At 39.7% G+C, this 23,112-nt stretch overlaps 1 protein-coding gene across 1 annotated transcript; it reads right to left on the bottom strand.

Moving 5' to 3' along the window:
* Positions 1-1,438: 1,438 nt before the first annotated feature.
* On the bottom strand, positions 1,439-17,727 carry LOC106087884 (calcium and integrin-binding family member 2). Its single transcript, XM_013253084.2, has 4 exons — positions 17,335-17,727; positions 13,671-13,705; positions 9,427-9,692; positions 1,439-1,852 (listed from the first exon to the last, which is right to left on the bottom strand). Exons 1-4 carry the CDS (start codon positions 17,383-17,385, stop codon positions 1,635-1,637), a joined length of 570 nt encoding a protein of 189 aa, XP_013108538.1. The 5' UTR covers positions 17,386-17,727; the 3' UTR covers positions 1,439-1,634.
* Between the last annotated feature and the right edge of the window lie 5,385 nt (positions 17,728-23,112).

The raw sequence follows: 23,112 nt of genomic DNA, 5'->3' as shown, positions 1-23,112 counted from the left end.
TATGGGCTCAATACTCTAAACAATATTCAACAAAAGGGTTAAGCGGGGTACCAGAACTCGCTGTGCCAAATTTCATCGAAATCGGATAAAAACTGCTCTATATTGGCTCATTACACTATATCGGGAGTTCGGTCTATATGGCAGGTATATCCAAATATGGTCCGATCTGGACCACATTTGACAGGAATGGGTAGGGGTCTACCAGAACACACTGTGCTAAATTTTATCGAATTCGAGCAATAAATGGATCACTTATGGCCTCAATACCGTATATCGGAAGATCGGGCGGTCGGTCTTTAGGGCAGCTATCTGCAAATAAAGTCCGACCTGAACCATACTTCACAGAAATGGGTAAGGGTCTATCAGAACTCACTGTGCCAAATTTCATCGAAATCGGATGAAAAATTACCAACTTATTGCCTCAAGACTTTAAGTTTGGAGATCGGTCTATGTAGCAGCTATATATAACTAAAATCCGATTTTATGAGATCATAAGATTAGGTTTATATTCAAAGAATACGAAATCATCAAAAATTGTTTGGGTTCGAATCCAGGCGAGACCATCAGAAAAAAATTTTCAGCGGTGGTTTTCCCCTCCTAATGCTGGCAACATTTGTGAGGTACTATGCATGCAAAACTTCTCTCCAAAGAGGTATCGAACTGCGGCACGCCGTTCGGACCCGGCTATAAAATGGAGGCCCCTTGTCATTGAGCTTAAACTTGAATCGGACTGCACTCATTGATATGTGAGAAGTTTGCCCCCGTTTCTTAGTGGAATGTTAATGGGCAACATTTGCATACCACGATTTCTCGATTTCACGTCTGGAGCCCCAGGAAGCCTCAATTTTTGTCTGATTTAGCTGAAATTATGCATGTAGTGTTCTGATACGACTTCCAACAACTATGCCAAGTATGGTCCAAATCAGTTTTTAGCCTGATATAGCTTCCATATAAACCCATCCCTCGTTTATCGTTGGTCGGTTCCCAGAAGCTGTAATGTTTGCCCAGTTTGGCAGACATTTGGTACATGTCTGAGTAAAATTATGCCCTTCAATTAAATTAATTTTGCATATATTTTTAGCAGAATCCATGGTGGTGTGTTCCCAAGATTCATCCAGGCCGATCTTATCACGTTTTCATTTGTTTCCATTGAGCTTTGCAATGACCAGCTTTAATATGCTCTCGATTCGGCCGATAAATAAAAACATTGGAATGCATTTCTCTACTACTGTAAACCATCAACAATAATATACACACAAATCTATGTGTATGTAGATTTGCATACCCCAGTGATGTAACTGCAGAAGCCACTCTTAAATAACTTTGTGTCCTATGTAGATAAATTTCAGAATTTATAACAAATAAAAAGAATCCAATGAATATACAATATATCCCATATAAACACACCCACACACAAACACACAGACAAACAAAAAAGTTATTGGTTATCGATTAGGAATTTTATTTGATTTTATTTATGTATATGTATACGCCTTTCTATGTCCAGCAAAGGAATTCCCATTGTGTGGTTTGCCAATAGACTTCTCCCTCAGTCATCCTGTTACTGTCTCCACACTCCCACACACACAACAAACACACATTCATAGACACATACAAAATTGGTTGGCTTGCATTTAAATCCGTATGTGAAAAGTTGATAGAAAATCGGGTGCCCGCAAAATGACATGTTCGAATTCGAGAAATGACAACTTGCCATCACCATCGACGTCTGCCTCCTCCAGGACCTTATCGGCTATTTGCTGATGCTCCTCTGGGCTTAATTCATTTTTGGTCATTGTGGTTAAACTGCACAAAAGGTCAGCACGTCCAATGAAGCCATCTTGATCGAAATCTGAAACGAAAAACAAGACGAAGAAGAAACCAAACTGCATGATGAGAATGTCGTAGCAAATGGAAAGCGAATAAGATGATAGTTTACAATAGGCCATAATGTTTTATAAAACATGGAAGCCAAAAAAGGTTTTACAATGGAGAAATCATATTAAAATAGAGCCCCCTGCAGGGGGCTCAGGATTCAAATCGTAAAATGGATGATATCTAAAATTGATCCCTTTACAAAGCCAACAGAATTTCATCAAATACCAGAGAAGAATATTGAGCAGCTATCCTTTTTATACCCTCCATCATAGGATGGGGGTATACTAATCTCGTCATTCTGTTTGTAACTACTCGAAATATTCGTCTCAGACCCCAAAAATTATATATATTCTTGATCGTCATGACATTTTATGTCGATGTCCGTCCGTCTGTCTGTCGAAAGCACGCTAACTTTCGAAGGAGTAAAGCTAGCCGCTTGAAATTTTGATCAAATACTTCTTATTTGTGTAGGTCGGTTGGGATTGTCAATGGGCTATACCGGTCCACATTTTGATATAGCTATCATATAAACCGATATTGGATCTTGACTTCTTGAGCCACAACAGGGCGCAATTTTTATCCGATTTGGCATGACGTGTTTTTTTATGATTTCCACACACCGTGGTGAGTATGGTTGTAATCGGTCCATAACCTGTTGTAGCTGTCATGTAAACCGATATGGGGTCTTGACTTCCTGAGCCTCTAGAGGGCGCAATTCCCATTCGATTTGGCTAAAATTTTGCACGACGTATTTCGTTACGCCTTTCAACAACTGTTCCGAGAGTGGTTCAAATCGGTCCATAACTTGATATAGCTGCCATTAAAACCGATCTTGAACCTTGACTTCTTGAGCCTATATAGGGCGCAATTATTATCTGATTTGGTTGAAATTTTACATGAGGTGTTTTGTTATGATTTCCAACAACTGTGCCAAGTAGAGATGAAATCGATGCATAACCTAATATAGCTGTCTTGACTTCTTGAGCCTTTTGGGGGCGCGAATCCTATCCGATATGGCTAAAAAAATTTTTGACGCTTTTTTTTTTTTTTGCATGACATGTTTTTTTATGATTTCCACACATTGTGCTGAGTATGGTTGTAATCGGTCCACAACCTGTTATAGCTGTCATATAAACCGATCTGGGATCTTGATTTCTTGAGCCTTTTGAGGGCGCGAATCCTATACGATTTCGCTAAAATTTTGCGCGACGTGTTTCGTTATAACTTTCAACAATTGTGCCGAGTATGGTTCAAATCGGTCCATAACTTGATATAGCTGCCATATAAACCGATTTTGAATCTTGACATTTTGAGCCACTAGAGGGCGTAATTTTTATCCTATTTGGCTGAAATTTTGCATGAGATGTTTTGTTATGATTTCCAACAACTGTGCCAAGTAGGGATGAAATCGATGCATAACCTAATATAGCTGCCATATAAACCGATCTGGGGTCTTGACTTCTTGAGCGAATCCTATCCGATTTCGCTAATTTTTTTTCTAACGCGTTTCTTTGCGTGACTTCTTGAGCCTTCTGAGCACGCAATTCTTATCCTATTTGGCTGAAATTTTTGCATGAGGTGTTTTGTTATGATTGCCAACAACTGTGCAAACTTCAAATCGGTCAATAACCTGATATTGCTGCCATATAAATCGATCTGGGATCTTGACTTCTTGAGACTCTATAGGGCGCAATCATTATCTGATTTGGGTGAAATTTGTACAACATGACCTTCAACATATGTGTCAAATATGGTCTGAACCGGTCTACAGCCTAATTCAGCTTCCCTATAAAACGATCTCCCTATTTTACTTTTTGAGCCCCTAAAGGCGCTATTCTTATTCGATTTAGCTGAAATTTTACACAGTGACTTCTACTATGGTCCCCAACATTCATTTTATTATAGTCCGAATGTGACCATAACTTGATATAGCTCCAATAGCATAGCAATTATTTTCTTTTATCCCTTCCTTTAATTTGTTTGCCTAAAAAAAGACACCGGGAAAGGAGTCGACAATTGCGATGCATTGTGGAGGGTATATATTATTCGGCCCGGCCGAACTTAGCACGTTTTTAATTGTTTATTTGCATGACGACCCAATGTCTATGCAAGTCCCTACAAATCGTTGGTTGCTCTCAAATGAAAATGTTCCGGGCAACAAATGTCTTGGCTCTGGCTATAACTACAAAGATAAACACCAACCACCAACTTTGTCCTTCCATTGATGATAAACGATGAAAGGGTGCATGGATGAGGGTAGTAATTGGTGGTCTGTAATATCAAATTTTCCTTTGGATGCATGCTAGCCACTGAGTTCAGTCCAGTCCAGTCGAGACGAATCGTCTTACAACGGACATGTGTAAATCTCATTTTGTTGAAATATGAAAGTAAAAACCATAAAGACCATTGTAATTTACCAAGTGAAATCCTTTTGGCTTCCCTTCGAAAGCCCCCAAAGGCCATTCATTCATCGAAGTCTTGTGCTGACTTTGACATCGATTGAATGCTAGATGGGGGGTCTCTGTGTGTGTGTCCAGCATTGTGTGTTTACATTTGTCAATTTTAAGCTTCATTTAATGCTTGCCTTCTTGTAATTGCTTCTTACATCATGCATGCGGAAATATGAAGTCTTCATACTGGTTGGTTGCACTGCCATTAAGCATTGCTCTGGTTGCACTTGTACCTTATATTTAAACTGAGAAATTTCAAATAAATAATCCTGTCCTTTGTCTTCAGGTTTGTGAAATTCTGCAACGGAAAAATAATACAACTACAAAAGTTGCTGGTCTTAATCAAATTTCGAAAATGAAAGCAAGGAAAAAAAAAGGATTTTCACATCCTCTAGAATTATTGTATACTGGGTCATAATTAAGCTTAAGGATATTTTTCATTGCAACAACGTATAGCTCGAGTCAAATATGGGCTGTTTGTTAAAGTTTTTACATGTATGCAATTGGCAGAAGTCGATGCATTCACTACCGACATCCACAACCACTTCAAAGTTGAGCTCTATGGCGACCACAACAACAACAGGAGTAGCAGTCTTTCATTTAAAATGGATGATCTGGCTGGATGGGAAATATTGAGGGCCCATCACTAGTCAGTTGCGTACCCTTCATCTTCTGTAATGATTATGGCGACACTTTACTCCGCCGATAACACCACAAAAAATTGATTTGAAACACTTTAAAATAATCACAATAATTTTCAAGAAAACACAATAGCTTTCACCAAATTACAATAGCGTTCAAATGAGTAAGGCAGTCCTCCTGAAATATATTCTTGATCGTCTCAACATTCTGAGTCGATTTAGCCATGTCTGTCCGTCCGTCCGTGAAATTTTTGCATTTAGTGTTCTGTTTCGACTTCCAACAACTATGCCAAGTTCGGTCTAAATCGGTGTATAACCTGGTGTTGCACCCATATAAACAGACCTCCCGATTTGACTTCTTTTGAGTCCTGAATTTTTTCGATAGTTTTAATAATAAATATCGATAATACCGATACTATCGTTAATTTCCCATCCCCGAAATTTCAAACGAAAATGGTTTAGGGTATGGTCCCCAAACCATATTTGCTAAATTTTGCAATAAGGGGTTTGGGTTTAGGAATTTGGTTTCCAATTTTGAGGCCAATGGCAATATTAGGTTCAAATAAATGATATTTGGGAGCTGAGCACAATGCTGATTTATTTTCAGGGCTAAGTGTTGGAGGGACCACTTCCCAAAACATACCCAAATCGGACATATTTACCGACCAGGTCAGTGCGGCGTTCAAATGAAAAGTATAACATGAAATTGATACCCACTTTCGGGACCAATTTTCTGGGGGTCTACCCCTTCCCCAAAACAAACAGTAATTATTTACTGACCATCGCAATATGGGGCTTTAATAAAGGTATTTTGGAGTAGAATACAAGTGTGATATCCAAATGAGGGAACATGTATTTGGAGCATCGCCCATTCCCCACAAAGAGTACATGGGTTTGGTGGGTTTAGGGTGTGGTGTGGACCCCATAAAATGAGGCGTCCCCCAAACACATGGCTCCAAAATAGGTTATTAATTTCGTTTTCTAACCTCAAATACCTTTCATTTGAGCCACATATTGCCATGGTTGGAAATTTTTTCCCCTTTGGGGGTGTTTTGGGAAAGGGGTGATGCCCTAAATACATGGTCCTACATTTGGATATCAAATTCGTATTCTACTCCCAAATACCTTCATTTGAGCCCCATATTGCGATGGTCAGTAAAAAATTGGATATCAATTCTTGCGAAAATGGGTATCAATTCTTGCTCTATCCCCAATACCTTTCATTTAAGCTCCACATTGACATGGTCGGTAAATATGCCAGATTTAGGGGTGTTTTGGGGATTGGGGTGGTCCCACAAACACTAAGCCCGGAAAATATATGGGCAACGTACTCTATTCACATATATCTTATCTATATATCATTTATTTGAACCCCATATTGCCATTGCCCCCAAAATTGGATATCAAATTCGTTTTCTAATCTCATTTAAACTCCTTATTACAAAAGTCAGCAAATATGTCCGGTTTGGGGTATTGGCCCTAAAAACTATGAATATTTAGTTCCACTCTTTTTAAGACCCAAATTGTCTTGGTGAGCAAATACGTCCTATTTGGGGGTTGTTATGGTGGTGGGACGTCCCCTAGACAGTTGGGCCCCTAATGTTGATATCAGATACGTGGTCTACTTCCACATACCTTTAATTTGAGCTCCATATTTCCATAGTCGGCAAACATGACCGGCTTGGGGGTGTTTTGGGTGATGGGCGGTCACTCAGTGAGTTGGCCTTGAAAATATATATCGGATTCGTGTGCCACTTTAAAAATCCTCTTATTTGAGCCTCAAATTGCAATAGTCAGATTCGTATTCTACTCGCAAATACCTTTCATTTGAGTCCCATATTGGCATGGTCGGTAAATATGTCCGATTTAGGGGTGTTTTGAGGCTTGGGGTGGTCCCCGTAGCACTTGGTCCGACAATTGAATATCAGATACGTTTTCCTATCCTAAATACCTATCATTTGAGTCCCATATTGTCGTGAATGGCCTAAATATACGTTTGGTAGGTTTTAGAGTGGGGCAGCCCCCCTATGTACCCCATCCGAAATTTGGATACCAATTTTTTATTTTTAAGGTACTATATGAGAACACATAAAATTCCGCTTAAATCGCACCACCCATCTCTGAGATCTGGCGTTTCGGAAAATTAGGGTATACCCCTAAATTAATTTGAATCTCCCAAATTTTGCATACTTATTCAAAAGCACTTCAACATTGACTTGGTGAAGTTTCGTGGACATTATCTATCCGCTTAAAAGCGCCAGACTTATTTGCAAAATTTTTTGATTAAGCAACACTACGTATAGCATAAATAAATTTTGTTTTTTGAAGTAAACACTCTGTTCTTAGTTTTTTGTTTCAAATATAAGTTATCGAGGGGTTTGTTAGCATTAATCGAGATGTCTTTTTGTTCTTGCTGTCAAACTACAAATTGTATGTAAGTGTAGCCAAAAACCTGGAATGACGATTATTTTACATGACCTTTTAGTGTAGTCAACAACCTGGCAATACCGTTGCCATATAATCATAATATTTTATTCGTAGAAAAAATGGCCACTAGATGGCGAGACTTGATTTATATGTTTATCGATAACAAGTATAACATTTATTTCTGAATATTCGATATATCGATATATTTAAATGGTTTTGCTTTTGAACTGTACCTGAGCGATTGGCTGCTATCGCATGAAAGCAGTTTGACTGGAAATCTACTCAGTACTTCGGATTTGTGCTAGGTAGCGCAACTATCAAACAGGGTGTTTACACACTCAAACGAAAAAAACAGAATATTTTTATCACGAAGTTTTTCTTTTATTGTTATCGTGTAGCGATTTCCTTCAACACATCAAACGTAAGCAATAAACGTAGCATTTTTGAACGCTACTGTTATTGTTTATTGCAAACCTTTTAGCTGCTTCTCCTACCGTAAAAAAAACTTTCTTTTGTATAAACCCAAAAACTCTTTGGTTGCAAAAGTATTTCGATAACCGCAAATGATTATTCGTTTGACGGACCAATAGTCCTACTACAGAGAATGGGTGAGTTTTTTTTTGTCAGTCAGGCAGTTTTGACTGCGCAAAGAGTCAGTATATTGAGTAGCTCGGTTGAGTGCGGATGGTAAATTACAATGGTGACAATTTTTGATGTTTTGCATTAGGAGCAACAAGTAAAAACGTGCTAAGTTCGGCCGGATGAAATCTTGGGAACCCACCTCCTTGTATTCTGCGAAAGATTTATACAATATAAATATCTGTCAAAACAGCAAAAATTAAAGCTTCTACGAACCGAACAAGGATAATCGAAAGACCGTTTTATAAGGGGAGCTATATCAGGTTATAGCCCGATTTGGACCGTATTTGGCACAGTTGTTGGAAGTCACGACAGACAACAGCATGCAAAATTTCAGTCAAATCGGGAAAAATAGCTGTTTGTAAAATCGTGAGTTCGGTTTAACTGGGGACCATAGCAGGTTATAGACCGATTCGGAGCGTACATGGAGCTATATCCATATCCGAACTCATATGGTCCATTTGCAATCCCCAACTACCTGCAAAATTTCAAGCTGTTAGCTTTACGCTATCGTGATTTTGACAGACGGTCATGGCTAGATCGAATCAGGTTGCCGAGACGATCAAGAATATATATACTTTATAGGATCCTAGATCAAAACGGAATGACTAGATTAGTATACCCATACCATCCTATGGTGGTGGGTATAAAAATTACTAACTTTCGAGAAGCCAATTTTCCCACAAAACATGACCCTATATGACATAAAACATTTTTTTTATACCATACACCACCACTGTTGCATAGGGTATTATAAGTTTGTGCATTTGTTTGCAACGCCATTGATAGGTATACCGATCGACTCAGAATCACTTCTTGATTCGATTTAGCCATGTCCATCTGTGAGTCAATGTGTTATTGTAATCAAGGTACAGGTCGTATTTGTTGTCCAATGGTCACGAAATTTTGTACGTGTAGTATTTTTGGCCCAAGGACAAACCTTACTAATAAGACGCGTATTAACATTTGTATTTTATTTTTTCTTCTAACATCCATCATTTTCAGCGAACAACAGACTTATCACCAGTAAGCCTGCTGTTCTAAAATTGCAGAACTACTGCTGTAATAGCAGCAAAAATAACTACTAACAGTCAGCAGACAGTATTCGCTATTTTCAGCAGACATTTCTCCATGAGTGTTTTAAAATAAAGTTTTTTTCAAAATTAAGCTTCAATAAATTTTTTTGTTCGAAATTGGGCCTTTTGTTAAATTCATATCTGTCAGACGGACAGATATCATCCTTAATGAACAGAACAATTTTTATTGTTAACTCAAATTTTCTTTGCTGTAGAATGTAAATACACTAAAAATGTCCTCAAAATGCCCACGAATACAATTTACATAAAACATAAATCAAATGTTTCTCTATCGCAATTAAAAAAAAAACTCACCGTATATTTTGAAGGCATAGAATACCTTAATGTCCCTTGGCGCCTGTTCGCTTAACGCAGAAAATGCATCCAAAAAGTCCTCAAACGACAGATTGCCCTGACCGTCACGCGAGAATGCCTCACAAATGCGGCGACGAAAGGGATTCTCCTTTAATTCTGGCATCTTCTCAATACAATCGCGTGGAACCTTGACACTTGAAGCCTGTCCCTCGGTCATTTGGCGTGGCACCAAATCCGGACGTAATTCGCGGAATCTTTTGTGAACACTGCAACACAATGGCGAAACGATGCCAACAAGAATAACATGAAATGAAATCCAGAGAAAACAAAAGTAGTTAAACACAAACCAAGAAAAACGGTGGGCGTATAAAAGTGGAACGTAAGAATAAAAAAAAGAAGCACATACATGAATGTGTGATGGATTTTGTATGGATTGGCGGATTTTTAATATGAGGAGTGGGTAATGAGAGGATGAATGCTGCTGTGGTTGATCCTGTTGGTAACCATGTCGAAATTTAGTTTAATTTTGGGCTAAGGTTGCATTTGGCCAAGTCATTTAAGTTGTTGATGTGGTAACAATAAATCATTTCTAAGAAATTTAGTATGAAAAAATGCTCAAAAATCTAAGTTCAAATACTGAAAACAAAATTTCGGGGATTACTAACTTTTACTTTAATTGGCTATGACAGAGTATTTGTTCCACTAGCCGAACGTAAAATAGGGTGCCAACCGCCTCGATCTTCTGCGCTCATTCTTAAATCTCTGACACCAAGTTTCGAGGTGTCTCCCACAACTTGATCTTTCCATCGGGCTTTTGGTCTTCCCGGTTTGCGTGTACTACCGTGTTTGCCTTCAAAAGACTTCTTTGATGGAGCTTTTTCATCCATTCTGACAACATGACCTAGCCAACGCAACCGTTGTATTTTGATGCGTGTAACTATGCTATCATCGTCATTCAGCTTATACAGCTCGTGGTTCATACGTCCCCTATATACTCCATTAACGCAAACTGGTTCATATATTTTACGAAGATTCTTTCTCTCAAATACTGCAAGTACTGCCTCATCTGCTTTTACAAGTACCCATGCTTCAGAACCATACAACAGCACGGGTAGTATCAGTGTCTTTTATGGTGTAACCTTCGACTAACGAGAGGTGGCCTTGTTTCTAAACTGCCTACTTAGCCCAAAGTAGCATCTGTTTGCCAGTATTATTCTTCGCTTAATCTCAAAACTGGTGTCATTCGTTTCGATTACGGCGGTGCCGAGGTAGATAAAGTTACTGACTATCTCAAAGTTGTGGTTCCCAACTTTCTCCATTTTCTTTATCTGCTCGGTTGTGCAAGGCTTTTTGGGAGTTGAAACCATCCGTTTCGTCTTATCTCCATTTACTGCCAGACCCATTTTCATTGACTCTCTTTTGATTCTTTCAAAGGCTGCAGTTACTACTTCCGGTGGCCGACGCATGATATCTATTTACATCTGCATCTCGTATAATCTTCTCCATCGGGATATTAAAGAGATCACATGATAGGCTGTCTCCTATGTCTAGGAAAGAATCTCTCCGAACCATTTAATACCAAACGAGGTTTCAGCCTCTTCTCGGGTCTTTTCCAGGATTTGGCGCAGTGTGTATATCTGGTCCAGGGTGGATTTACCAGGTCTAAAGCCGCATTGTTAGGGCCCAATTATCTCATTGTTTTTATTTTTTAATCTTTCACACAGTACACTCGAGAGTATCTTGTATGCGATGGGGAGGAGACTCATTCCTCTGTAGTTGGCACATTCCGTCTTGTCTCTCTTCTTGTGTACGGGACATAGTATGCTGAGGTTCCAATCATCCGGTATGCGTTCTTCTAGCCAGATTGCGCAGCGTGTCGCCTCCGGTCCTAAATAGTTCAGCGGGTAACCCGTCGCCTCCTGCTGCCTTGTTATTCTTTAGTCGGGTCACTGCTACTTGGACCTCTTTCTGACTAGTAGGTAAACATTCTATTCCATTATCCGGGATTGGTTCTGCGGTATCCTCTTCGCCGCCAACGTCGGACACTAGCAGTTGGCTAAAATGTTCTTTCCATATCCTCAGCATGTTATCTGTGGCAGTTATCAGATTTCCTTCTTTGTCTCTGCAGGAGGGTGTGCTTGCACCAAAGCCATTGGTTTGATGTTTAATTCTTTGGTAGAATTTCTGGACTTCATTCTGACTCCTGTACATCTCAATTTGCTCACACTTTCCTTTCCATTTCATTTTTCTTTCTGCGGAATAGACGTTTTTCCTCTCTCCTTTTCTCCCGATACCTCTTCTTCATTTGGCGCGTTGCTATTGATTACAGGGTTGTTCTATATGCCGCATTCTTGGCTTCATTAGCATCTCGACACTCTTGATCGTACCAGGGTTTCTTGGAGGAGGCTTCCTGTACCCAAGTACGGATTTCGCGGCATTTCCCATGGAGTGGGCAATAGTTTGCCACAGCGCCATTATATCATTGGAACAAGGAGTGCTCTCATCAAGGAGTTGGGTCAGTCGAGTGGAGTATGCCGCGGCCATTTGTTGTGTTTGCAGCTTTTCAATGTCCAGCTTCCGTGCAGTTTCAGATCGTACTTTCCTCGCCGATCCTAATCTTTATTCGCTCCACGGATCGATCGTACATCTGATTTCTCGTGTTTTGATCGGGTGACAGCCATATGGCTTTGTGAATATTTTTATGTTGAAATCTGGTGCTACGAACTACCATGTTTTTTGCCGCGGCAAAATCTATCAGCCTCAACCCATTACTGGACATAATCTCGTGGAGGTTAAACTTTCCGACTGTTGGACCAAAAATGTCTTCCTTCCCTATCTTCGCATTAAAATTACCCAGAACGATTTTAATATCATGGGCGGGGCAGCTGTCATATTCTCTCTCTAGGCGTTCGTAGAAAATATCCTTGGTCTGCTCGTCTTTGTCTTCCGTCGGGGCATGGGCACAAATAAGGCTGATGTTGAAGAATTTGGCTTTTATGCGGATTGTGGCTAGCCTCTCATCCACCGGAGTAAAGCTGGAGACAAGCTGTTTCAGTCTCCGACTAACCACAAATCCACATCCATATTCATGCCTCGTGTTATGGCAGCTGTGGTATAGTTCGTCACCGTGTTGGTTTTGTAGTGATGCCATTCCCAGTCCATCGCACTTCCTGTAAGGCGGTAATATCTGCCTTGTAATTCTCTAATACGTCCGCCAGCGCGTATACTGCACCTTCTCTATAAAGAGTGCGGACATTCCAGGTGCAGATCCGAAAATCATGGTCCTTTTTTCGTTTGCGTGGATCGTCAACTTTGGGGGGGGGGAGGTCCGATTTCACTATTCCTTTGATTCTCATAGTAGTCCTCATAGTTTTCCGAGGGCGGGTTACTGCCCCAGCGCCCCAACCGCACGGGTTTTGTGGGATTGCACACGTATCCCTCGTTGTGGGGAGCCGCTTGCTCCAAGATCCGACGCTCGCCTCCAGCCGCCCCTAACCTGTGAACAGACGCTGATGTTGGCCATTGGTTATTTGAAGGCGCCCATAACTCGCCTTGTCATCTCGAGTATCATTGTCACTCAGTATTTAATTAAGGCCGCATTTGCAGCGACTACGCATAAAAACGGAAGCTTTCCACCATCCGTAACCTGTGGACGCGCCCGGTAGCTTTCAAAAAAGTTTCCCGTGATAACAATGGACACTACACAAGTCGGAGCTCCAGCCTGTGTGGTGTTCATAGTTATTCCATATCGGCAGGGAATTTCGGGGATTAGTTTTTATATAATTTTGAACTTTTCAATAGGTTAATTTTTTCAAATTGTCTAGAAATCAGATTTTGTAAAAATTTTTGAAGAAATTTTCTTTACATATTTAACATCTGTAAAATTTCAGCAAAAACAGTTACTCTGTCCACCACAATCATCACCTTCTTTGATAGTTGTATACTTTGAAAAATTTTTTTTTTTAATTTTGGTTTGAGTTAAATTTTTAACTGCTCCAAGGACGCAGAAGTACAGAAGCAGCCAAACAAATGTTATGTTTATGGCCGCACCACAAAATGTTTTGCGTGTCATTACCAAAACTACAATAAATTGCCCCAGAAGAAAACGAAGCCAAATAAAGCCCAATTGTATTTGTGATGGTCTGCTGTAGTCGTTTGTACCCTTTTGGGGGCAGACGGCTATAGCCGGCTTATTACCACAATGAAGAATGCTGAAAAACAAAAACACCCTCCAAAATACTTACCGTAATATCTCCTTGCGTGTGAAAAATGTACAATCCTTTTGTTCGGCCAGACATTCATTGTAAGATGAGAAGGCACATTTAAGTGTTGTAGGGTTCCGTTTCGCCCAAAACAGATGATAAATAGCAGCTCCATGCCCAAAGAGGAGCGAGAGAGAGATCACATTAAATGCCAAAAGGATATTTGGTTTGTGGTCATTAAGCAAAGAATGTAGCATGAAATGAAATTTGTGAAGAAAAGAAGGAACATTTCACGATTAAATTTCAGTTTATTTGCATACAGGTAAAGCTGAAAAGAAATTTTTTTTAAAGCCTACACTGATGGAAGAGTTAATACCAAATGTGCTTATCTCAATGCTAAGCGGTATTGACCATACCGGAATTGATAAGTACCGTTTGGCATTACATTTATTACCTAACAGCCTTAAACGGTCATATCGGATGAAAGATATATATGGGAGCTATATCTAAATATGGACCGATTTTCATGAAATTTTCCACACATATTAGGAAGTCAAATAAAACACCTCGTGCAAAATATTTTAAAGATCGGACTAAAACTGTGGCTTCTACAGCCATAGAAGTCCATGTCGGATGAAAGATACATATGGGAGCTATATCTAAATCTGAACCGATTTTTTTTTCAAAACCAATAGCGTTTGTCCTTGGGCCAAAAAATTTACATGAGCAAAACCCTTCTTAGCGTTGCAAACAAATGCACAAATCTATAATACCCTATACCACCGTGGTGGTGCAGGGTATAACAAGTAAAAGCGTGCTAAGTTCGGCCGGGCCGAATCTTGGGAACCCAACACCATGGATTCTGTTAAAAATTTATACAAAATAAATTTTGTTGCAGGGCATAATTTTATTCTACCAAACCAAACTTCTGTCAAACCAGCAAAAATTAAAGCTTCTAGGAACCGAACAAGGATGATCGAGAGACCGGTTTATATGGAAGCTTTGGCCGTACTTGTTTTGTTTGTTGCTGTGATAGCAGTGTGTTGAACACTGAGGCGACAGCCCTTGCCAATGAATGACTCCATCGGGCCAATCGTGTGCGTATAACCGGCTCCAATGGGATGCTATATGGTGTTGTGGTCTGGTGGATGGCGCTTCATAAGTCCACCTACTGCTCAATACTCAGCCGGGTCCAAAGGATGGCTTGTTTGTGCATCACAGCCGAACTGTTGTTGGAAGTCGTAGCAGAACACCGAGTGCAAAATGTCAGCCAAATTGGACTAAAATTGCTGCTTGTAAGGGCTCAAGAAGTCAAATCGTGCTATCGGTTTATATGGAAGCAATTGTTGAAAGCCATAACAGAACACTAAATGCAAAATTTCAGCCAAACCGGATAAATATTCCGGCTTCCAGTGGCTCAAGAAGTCAAATCGGGAGATCGGATTATATGGGAGGTATATCTGGTTATAGACCGATTTAGACCGCACTTAGCACAGTTGTTGGAAGTAATAACTGAACACTTAATACAAAATTTCACAAATTTTAAATCGGACAAAAATTGCAGCTTCCAGGGCCTCAAGAAGTCAAATCGGGAGATCGGCTTATATGGGAGCTATTTCAGGGTATATACCAATTTAAACCGTACTTGGCACAGTTATTGAAAGTCATAACAGAACACTTAATGCCAAATTTTAGGCAAATCGGACAAAAATTGCGGCTTCCCGGGGCTCAAGAACTCAAATCGGGCAATCGGTTTATATGGGAGCTATATCAGGGTATAGACTTATTTGAACCGTGCTTGGCACAGTTCTTGAAAGTTATAAAAGAACACCACATGCCAGATTTCAGCCAAATCGGACAAAAATTGCAGCTTCCAGGGCCTCAAGAAGTCAAATCGGGAGATCGGCTTATATGGGAGCTATTTCAGGGTATAGACCGATTTAAACCGTACTTGGCACAATTATTGAAAGGCAAAACAGGACACCACATGCAAAATTTCAGCCAAATCGGACAAAAATTGCGGCTTTCACGGGCTCAAGGAGTCAAATCGGGCGATCGGTTTATATGGGAGCAATATCAGGGTATAGACTTATTTGAACCGTACTTGGCACAATTGTTGAAAGTCATAACAGAACACTACATGCAAAATTTCAGCCAAATCGGACAAAAGTTGCGGCTGATAAGGGATTAAGAAGTCAAATCGGGCGATTGTTTTATATGGGAGCTATATCAGGGTATAGACTTATTTGAACCAAAATGTCAGTCAAATCGGACGAAAATTGCGCCCTCTAGAGGCTCAAGAAGTCAAGACCCAAGATCGGTTTATATGGCAGCTATATCTAAACATGGACCAATTTGGCCCATTTACAATTCCAACCGACCTACACTTATAAAAAGTATCGGTGCAAAATTTCAAGCGGCAAGCTTTACTCCTTCGAAAGTTAGTGTGCTTTTGACAGACAGACGGATAAACGGATGGACAGACGGACGGACATGGCTAGATCGACTTAGAGTGACATGACGATTAAGAATATATATATTGGGTTGCCCAAAAAGTAATTGCGGATTTTTTAAAAGAAAGTAAATGCATTCTTAATAAAACTTAGAATGAACTTTAATCAAATATACTTTTTTTACACTTTTTTCTAAAGCAAGCTAAAAGTAACAGCTGATAACTGACAGAAGAAAGAATGCAATTACAGAAAATAGAAAAAATCCGCAATTACTTTTTGGGCAACCCAATATATATATTATGAGGTCTCGGGCGCATATTTCGAGGTGTTACAAACAGAATGACGAAACTAGTCTACTCCCATCCTATGGTGGAGGGTATAATAATTAAGAAAAATCTCGAAAACAAAAATCTAAGTCAGGAATTCCGTGCTACTTACAAAATCCCTAATAAATCTAATAAAATTAGGAATTTTGTTAGTAAGTAGCCCATACCAAGCCCCCAAGTTGGTTGATGTTGAGCTTATGCTACAAAAAAGAGTTGGAAAATCGAACCACAATTACACAAAAATTTCACTGGGCCGAATTGCCCGATTCTGATAGTCCAAGAAGATGCCCTCGCAGCATATGCAGTTTGATATTTTGGACATAATCTGGATAACACCTCAGTTTTTGCCATTTCATTCATTTTCAGGCGCCCAGCATCATAAATGTCCGCCTAACTGTTCACTGGCCATGGACCACCTAGATTATTTTTCTCGTTGATTATATAACGATGAAAAGAAAAATCAAAAATAAATATTTCTACAAAATCATAAATTTTATAAGCTTTTGTGCACCAATTTATCTCTCTCTCTCTGAATTTCACTTTGAAGTGAGATTTAATTCTTTCCATTCTAGATTAATTTTTCACAATTTTTTTTTTTTTTGTTTGAATTATTCTTTGACCATTTAATACACTCTGCCAAATACAGATTAAAGTATTAGTTTCACTGGTAGTTATCTCGCCAAAATATCCTTGATATCATTTTTAATTTTGTGCAAATGTTGGGTTTTTGTTTATGTTGACAGGTTTTTTTGCGCACTTGTTATTTTAATTTAATCAGATTGCATCATGGTGTTGTTTTTATTCTCTCGCCTCTATGAATTTCGCTTTGGGACTTTTTCACACACTCTCTATTCCCACATCATTGAGGGTTGTGTTAATTTATCTATACTCCAAGGATGAAAGGATATATCTGTTGACATTCTTTACCTGATAATCATCCAATTGCTGTTCGGTGAATGTAACAATTTTATTCCCCATGTTCTGATATTCTCTAATGCTCTTTGAGTTCGTTTGCTCGTTTGTGTTGTTGTTGTTGGTGTGTTTTTTTTTCAGTTTCCTATCATCGAAAGTTTATAGTTTGGAAAACTATTTTGCAAATTGATTTCTACTAAATATAATGCATTTTTGTAAAAACAAGCACACACACACACACACACACTGGCAAATGCGTTCGAATTCGTTAAAAAAGGCTGCTAACTTTTTGTCTGTTTCAGACACCAAGTTTTTCTGAATACCCGCGATGATATTTTTTCTGAGGCCACATTCACAAAAAAAAAAAACCTTCAATGACAATGATATCCTACGGTGACTTTTTTGCTACTGAACGGCAAGCGTATTGAACAGACTCGCTTAGTATACAAAAACAATGTGTTGTCGTTTTGTGTTTTCATTTTTTGCCTTTTCCTTAGAAAACTTTTACAATATGTTTATGCATGTTCGCTTCACACGTAGGGTGTGTTAGTATTTGTGAAGGTATGCTTATATGTTCGTGTTCATATGTAAATTTTGTAAAACATGTGTGGACAAAATTATAGCAATGTTTTATAGTCAAATATTAAAATGAAGAGGAATTGCATTTAAAGACAGTTACAATATGTAAAACCACATTTAGTTTAACAGATCTGATGATATGGTGCGATTTCGCTACTCAAAAGACAAACTAAAATAAGTAAAAGTATATTAAGTTAATAGATCTCATGCAAATTTTGAATAAGCTTTATAAAACAAGTATGGGCGAAGCCGGCTATATACACGACCAAGTGTACGTATATGAAGGGCGATTGTTTAGGAGCAATAGGAAAATTTTTCAAAAAAAAAAAAAAAAAAAAAACATGTAACAAAGCTTTGAGTTCGGCCGGGCCGAACTTTGGATACCCACCACCTCGGGTATATATGTAAACCACCTTTCGTCAAAATCCGGTGAAAAATGCATACCTTATGCCCTATAGCAGCTATATCGAAATATGTTCCGATTTGGACCAAATACTAACAAGTACAAGTCATTGTTCAATTGTAAATTACCAAATATTGATTTTTAAGTAGCTATATCTAAAAATAAACCGATCTTAACCATGCACAAGACGGATGTCGAAAAGCCTAACATAAGTCACTGTGTCACATTTCAGTGAAATCGGATTATAAATGCGCCTTTTATGGGGCCAAGACTTTAAATCGAGATATTGGTCTATATGGCAGCTATATTCAAATCTGAACCGATCTTTGCCAAATTGAAGAAGGACATCGAAGGGCGTAACTAAACTCACTGTCTTAAATTTCAGCGACTTCCGACAATAAATGCGCCTTCTATGGGCCCAAAACCTTAAATCGAGAAATCGGTCTATATGGCAGATAAATCCAAATCTGAACCGATAAGGACCTAATTGGAGAAAGATGTCGAAGGCCCTAACACAACTCACTGTCCCAAATTTCAGCAAAATCGAATAATAAATATGGCTTTTATGGGTCTAAGACCCTAAATCGGAGGATTGGTCTATATGGCAGCTATATCCAAATTGGACCAATCTGGGTCAAATTGACGAGGGACGTCGAAGGGCCTAAGACAACCCACTTTCCCAAATTTCATCAAAATCGGATAATAAATGTGGCTTTTATGGGCCTAAGACCCCAAATCGGAGGATTGGTCTATATGGCAGCTATATTCAAATCTCAACCGATCTAGGTCAATCTAACGAGGGTTGTCGAAGTGTCTAACAAAACTCACTGTCCCAAATTTCATCAAAATCGGATAATAAATGTGGCTTTTATGGGCCTAAGACCCTAGATCGGAGGATCGGTCTATATGGCAGCTATAAACAAATCTGAACCGATCTGGACTAAATTAACGGAGGAAGTCGAAGTCCCAAATTTCATCAAAATCGGTTAATAAATGTGGCTTTTATGGGCCTAAGACCCTAAATAGAGAGATCGGTCTATATGGCAGCTATATCCAAATCTCAACCGATCTAGGCCAAATTAGCGAGGGATGTCGAAGGGTCTAACAAAACTCACTGTCCCAAATTTCATCAAAATCGGTTAATAAATGTGGCTTTTATGGGCCTAAGACCCTAAATGGGAGGATCGGTCTATATGGCAGCTTTAACCAAATCTGAACCGATCTGGACTAAATTAACGAAGGAAGTCGAAGGACCTAAAGACACTCACTGTCCCAAATTTCAGCAAAATCTTTTTTATGGGTCTAAGACTCTAAATCGGAGGATTGATCTATAGTGCAGTTATATCCAAATCTCAACCGATCTGGGTCAAATTAACGAAGGTTGTCGAAGGGTCTAACAAAACTCACTGTCCCAAATTTCATCAAAATCGGATAATAAATGCGGCTTTTATGGGCCTAAGACTCTAAATCGGCGGATCGGTGTATATGGGGGCTATGTGAAGATATAGTCCGCTATAGCCCATCTTCGAACTTACCCTGCTTATGGGCAAAAAAAGAATCTGTGCAATGTTTCAGCTTAATAACTCTTTTTTTAAAGACTGTTGCGTGATTTCAACAGACTGACGGACAGACGGACGGGCATGGCTAGATCGTCTTAGATATTTTCGCTGATCAAGAATATATATACTTTATAGGGTTGGAAATGGATATTTCGATGTGTTGCAAACGGAATTACAAATTGAATATACCTTCATCCTTTGTGGTGGGTATAAAAAGAAAATGCTACTTAGAAAATCCTTAATTGTTTTCAATACCACTACCCTAAATTAGTTCATGTCTGTTATTTTGTCCCCACCTAAGTGCCGGTATCTCTTAGACCCGAAAGCTGGGCAATGACATAGGAAATGCTCCAACATCTCATCATGCCCTATAAATGCTATTACTTGGCGCACCGATTTTACATAAATGAGCTCGTAGTCCTATGTGTCCCGTTATGATACCAATGGCTATACTGATCTCCTTCTTACTTCCTTTCATTAATAGCCCCGTCTTCTCACGATCTCCATCCCCCATAGGATTTTCGCCATCCTACCAACCGTTTCGCTATTCCACAATGTTGCATGCCACTTTCTCCCTTATATTTATGTCATGGGACACATAATTTATTCACCTTTTCCTTAGCATATGGTTTAATTAGTCTCTAAAGACCGGGTGCACCCGATACTGGTCTAACGATTGGAACAGTTCGATCATTGTTTAAAGCCCCCTCGATGTTAGTGCATACCGCCAGGGTGTACGTTTTGTCATCGAGGATTCTTCTATTTTATGCACAACCTCGGGCAGGCACCGACCTTCCCTTGACATAGGCATGCTTTTTGTATTTGTGCAGTTGGGTATAAAAACAACCTTTGCCTCCTGCCAGGCTTTCGGCGTATATGCAAGTCCTAGGCACGCTGTGAAAATATTCGCCAGATGAGGCGTCAGATAGTCTGCCTTTTTCTGTAGAAGCGTCGGATATATTGCATCTTGCTATAACACCCGCATCAAATTAAATCTTCAATAAATCGATTGTGACGTGTGTTGTGTGGGTTGTACCACCGACCTGTTGAAACCATATGTCGTCCATATCCATATCTTCCAATTCAGGCTAAAAATAATCAGTGAGTATGGTGCTGTAGCGATGTCTATTCACTATAACTTGACGATTGGTATCGTCATCGAAGAACTATGGTCCAATGACGCTGCTGGCATGCAAACCGCACCAAACAGTTTTGAGGATGAAGTATATAACTGTATAAGGTATTACGGCTTAGACCACTGATTTTTTTCTTTTTATTACCCCATTCGTCCGCCAATTCATCGGACACAGCTGATTTTATAAAAGGAAAACAGCTGTTTTCAGATTTCTGCGTAAAATTTACTCAGATGAACTAAGTTGAAGGGCACATTTTAACTTTACATACCAAATTGTAAGTAAAGTAATTTCAGCCCGGGAGATCAATCTACAAGGGAGCTACATCAGGTTATATACCGATTTGGAACGTAACGTTGGAAGTCAAAAGAAGACGAAGGGAGCTATATTCAAATCTGAAACGATATGGCTCTTTTGCATTACCTAACGACCTACATCAATCAGAAGAATCTGTGAAGAATTTCAAGCGGATATATTCATTCCTTCAAATGTCACTGTGATTTCGGCAGGCACTCAGACTGACGGACATGGCTAAATCGACTCAGAATGTCGAGGCGATCAAGAATATTCGTATAAATATTCGTACTTTATTGAATTTTGCATCAATATCTCGAGATTTTAGAAACAAAATGACTTGATTAGTATACCCCCATGGTGGTGGGTATAAAAATTGGCAAAATATCAGTTTTTGTTTGCTGGGAAGCCAGACGCGACTGCTATTTTTGCAAACGCCAGTCTGTTGTTTTAGCAAACATTTTCATCGACTATTTCAACTAACAAACTAAAAAATCTGCTAAAATATAATTTATTTTATTTATTTGTAATGAAAATGCAATCCTTTGACCAGTACCGGATGGACCCGGTCCTTAGAGACTGGATAAACCATATGCTAAAGAACAGGTGGATAAATTGTGTGTCCAATGGCATAAATATAAGGGAGAAAGTAACACAGGGCACGCCACAGGGAGGCATTTCATCGCCACTACTATGGGTGACAACCATAAATGACCTATTACGGATGCTGACTGAAAAGGGATTTTAACCCGATGTTATAATACTTCTGAGGGATAAGGATCCGAACGAGCTATGCAGAAGGGCCAAAAGGGTCTTGCATATGGCATATGACTGGGCTAGACCCAGACGTCTCAATTTTAAACCAGAGAAAACTGAAATATGCCTGTTCACGAGGAAGACGGAGGTGGGCCAATTTAACACACCACGTTTCCTCAATAAGACGATTTCGATGTCTGAAAAGAAGAAATACTTAGGTGTGATCTTGAACAGGAAACTGAATTGGAAGTGTCACATTCCGGAGCGTGCTGAGAAGGTTCACAGTTGTTGGGCACTATATAGACGGGCCGTAGGCTCGAAATGGGGCCTGAATCCTAGGATAGTCCACTGGCCCTACTGGAGCGTGATAAGACCAATACTTACTTACGCCTCAGTAGTTTGGTGGACTGCTATGGAGAAAAAGTGCCACATAAGGACCATACAACAGTTTCAGAGAACATGTTGTCTTGGCATAGGCGGAGCGATGAGGACCACTCCCACTAGGGCATTGGAGACTATTCTAGATATCCGACCCATTGATACACAGATAAAGTGTGAGGCAGCCACTGCGGCTTTGAGACTTAAGGCGATGGGAGAATGGATTGAGGATGGGAGCAGCTCATACCATCGCAGTATAATCGAGGCGACGATAGGAAACCTGGAAGGAAGTGGAGAGGTTTCCGATCGGATACCTGAGATGAACCTTGAAGTCGAGTGCGACGCACTGCTGCCATCGGCACAGTTTTGGATTGACGGAACCCTTGTATTGCCATCTGAAAGATCATGTTACATGGATGGATCAAAGCTAGAGGACGGAGTGGGCCTGGGGGTTTACATTGAGAACCCAGGGACTGACATCTGTTGCGTCCAGCAGGCGGAGATGCGGGCGATCACGGTATGCGTGAAGTGGTGTGGTGCTAACGCGAGGGAGTCGTGTGTGAACATCTTTACTGACAGTAAAATTACCATAAGGGCAATAACAACCAGAACGGTAAAGTCACGAACAGTCTTGCAGTGTAAGAAGGAGATTAACGCCTTCTCTGAGGATGGCAAAGTCCGCATCGTTTGT

The sequence above is a fragment of the Stomoxys calcitrans genome, chromosome 5 (assembly GCF_963082655.1).
Source record: "Stomoxys calcitrans chromosome 5, idStoCalc2.1, whole genome shotgun sequence".
Taxonomy (NCBI): Eukaryota; Metazoa; Arthropoda; class Insecta; order Diptera; family Muscidae; genus Stomoxys; species Stomoxys calcitrans.
Note: the sequence above shows the minus strand (reverse complement) of the source record. Positions and strands in the feature narration are given on the sequence as shown.

Bases quoted from the DNA above. Each gene is read 5' to 3' on its own strand.
- LOC106087884 (XM_013253084.2), bottom strand. From the start codon at position 17,385: ATGGGGAATAAAATTGTTACATTCACCGAACAGCAATTGGATGATTAT. The intron at 13,706-17,334 runs GTAAAGAATGTC...GCCGAACAAAAG, and splicing joins AGCAATTGGATGATTATCAG to GATTGTACATTTTTCACACG. The intron at 1,853-9,426 runs GTGAGTTTTTTT...TTTTCGTTTCAG, and splicing joins CTATGCCTTCAAAATATACG to ATTTCGATCAAGATGGCTTC.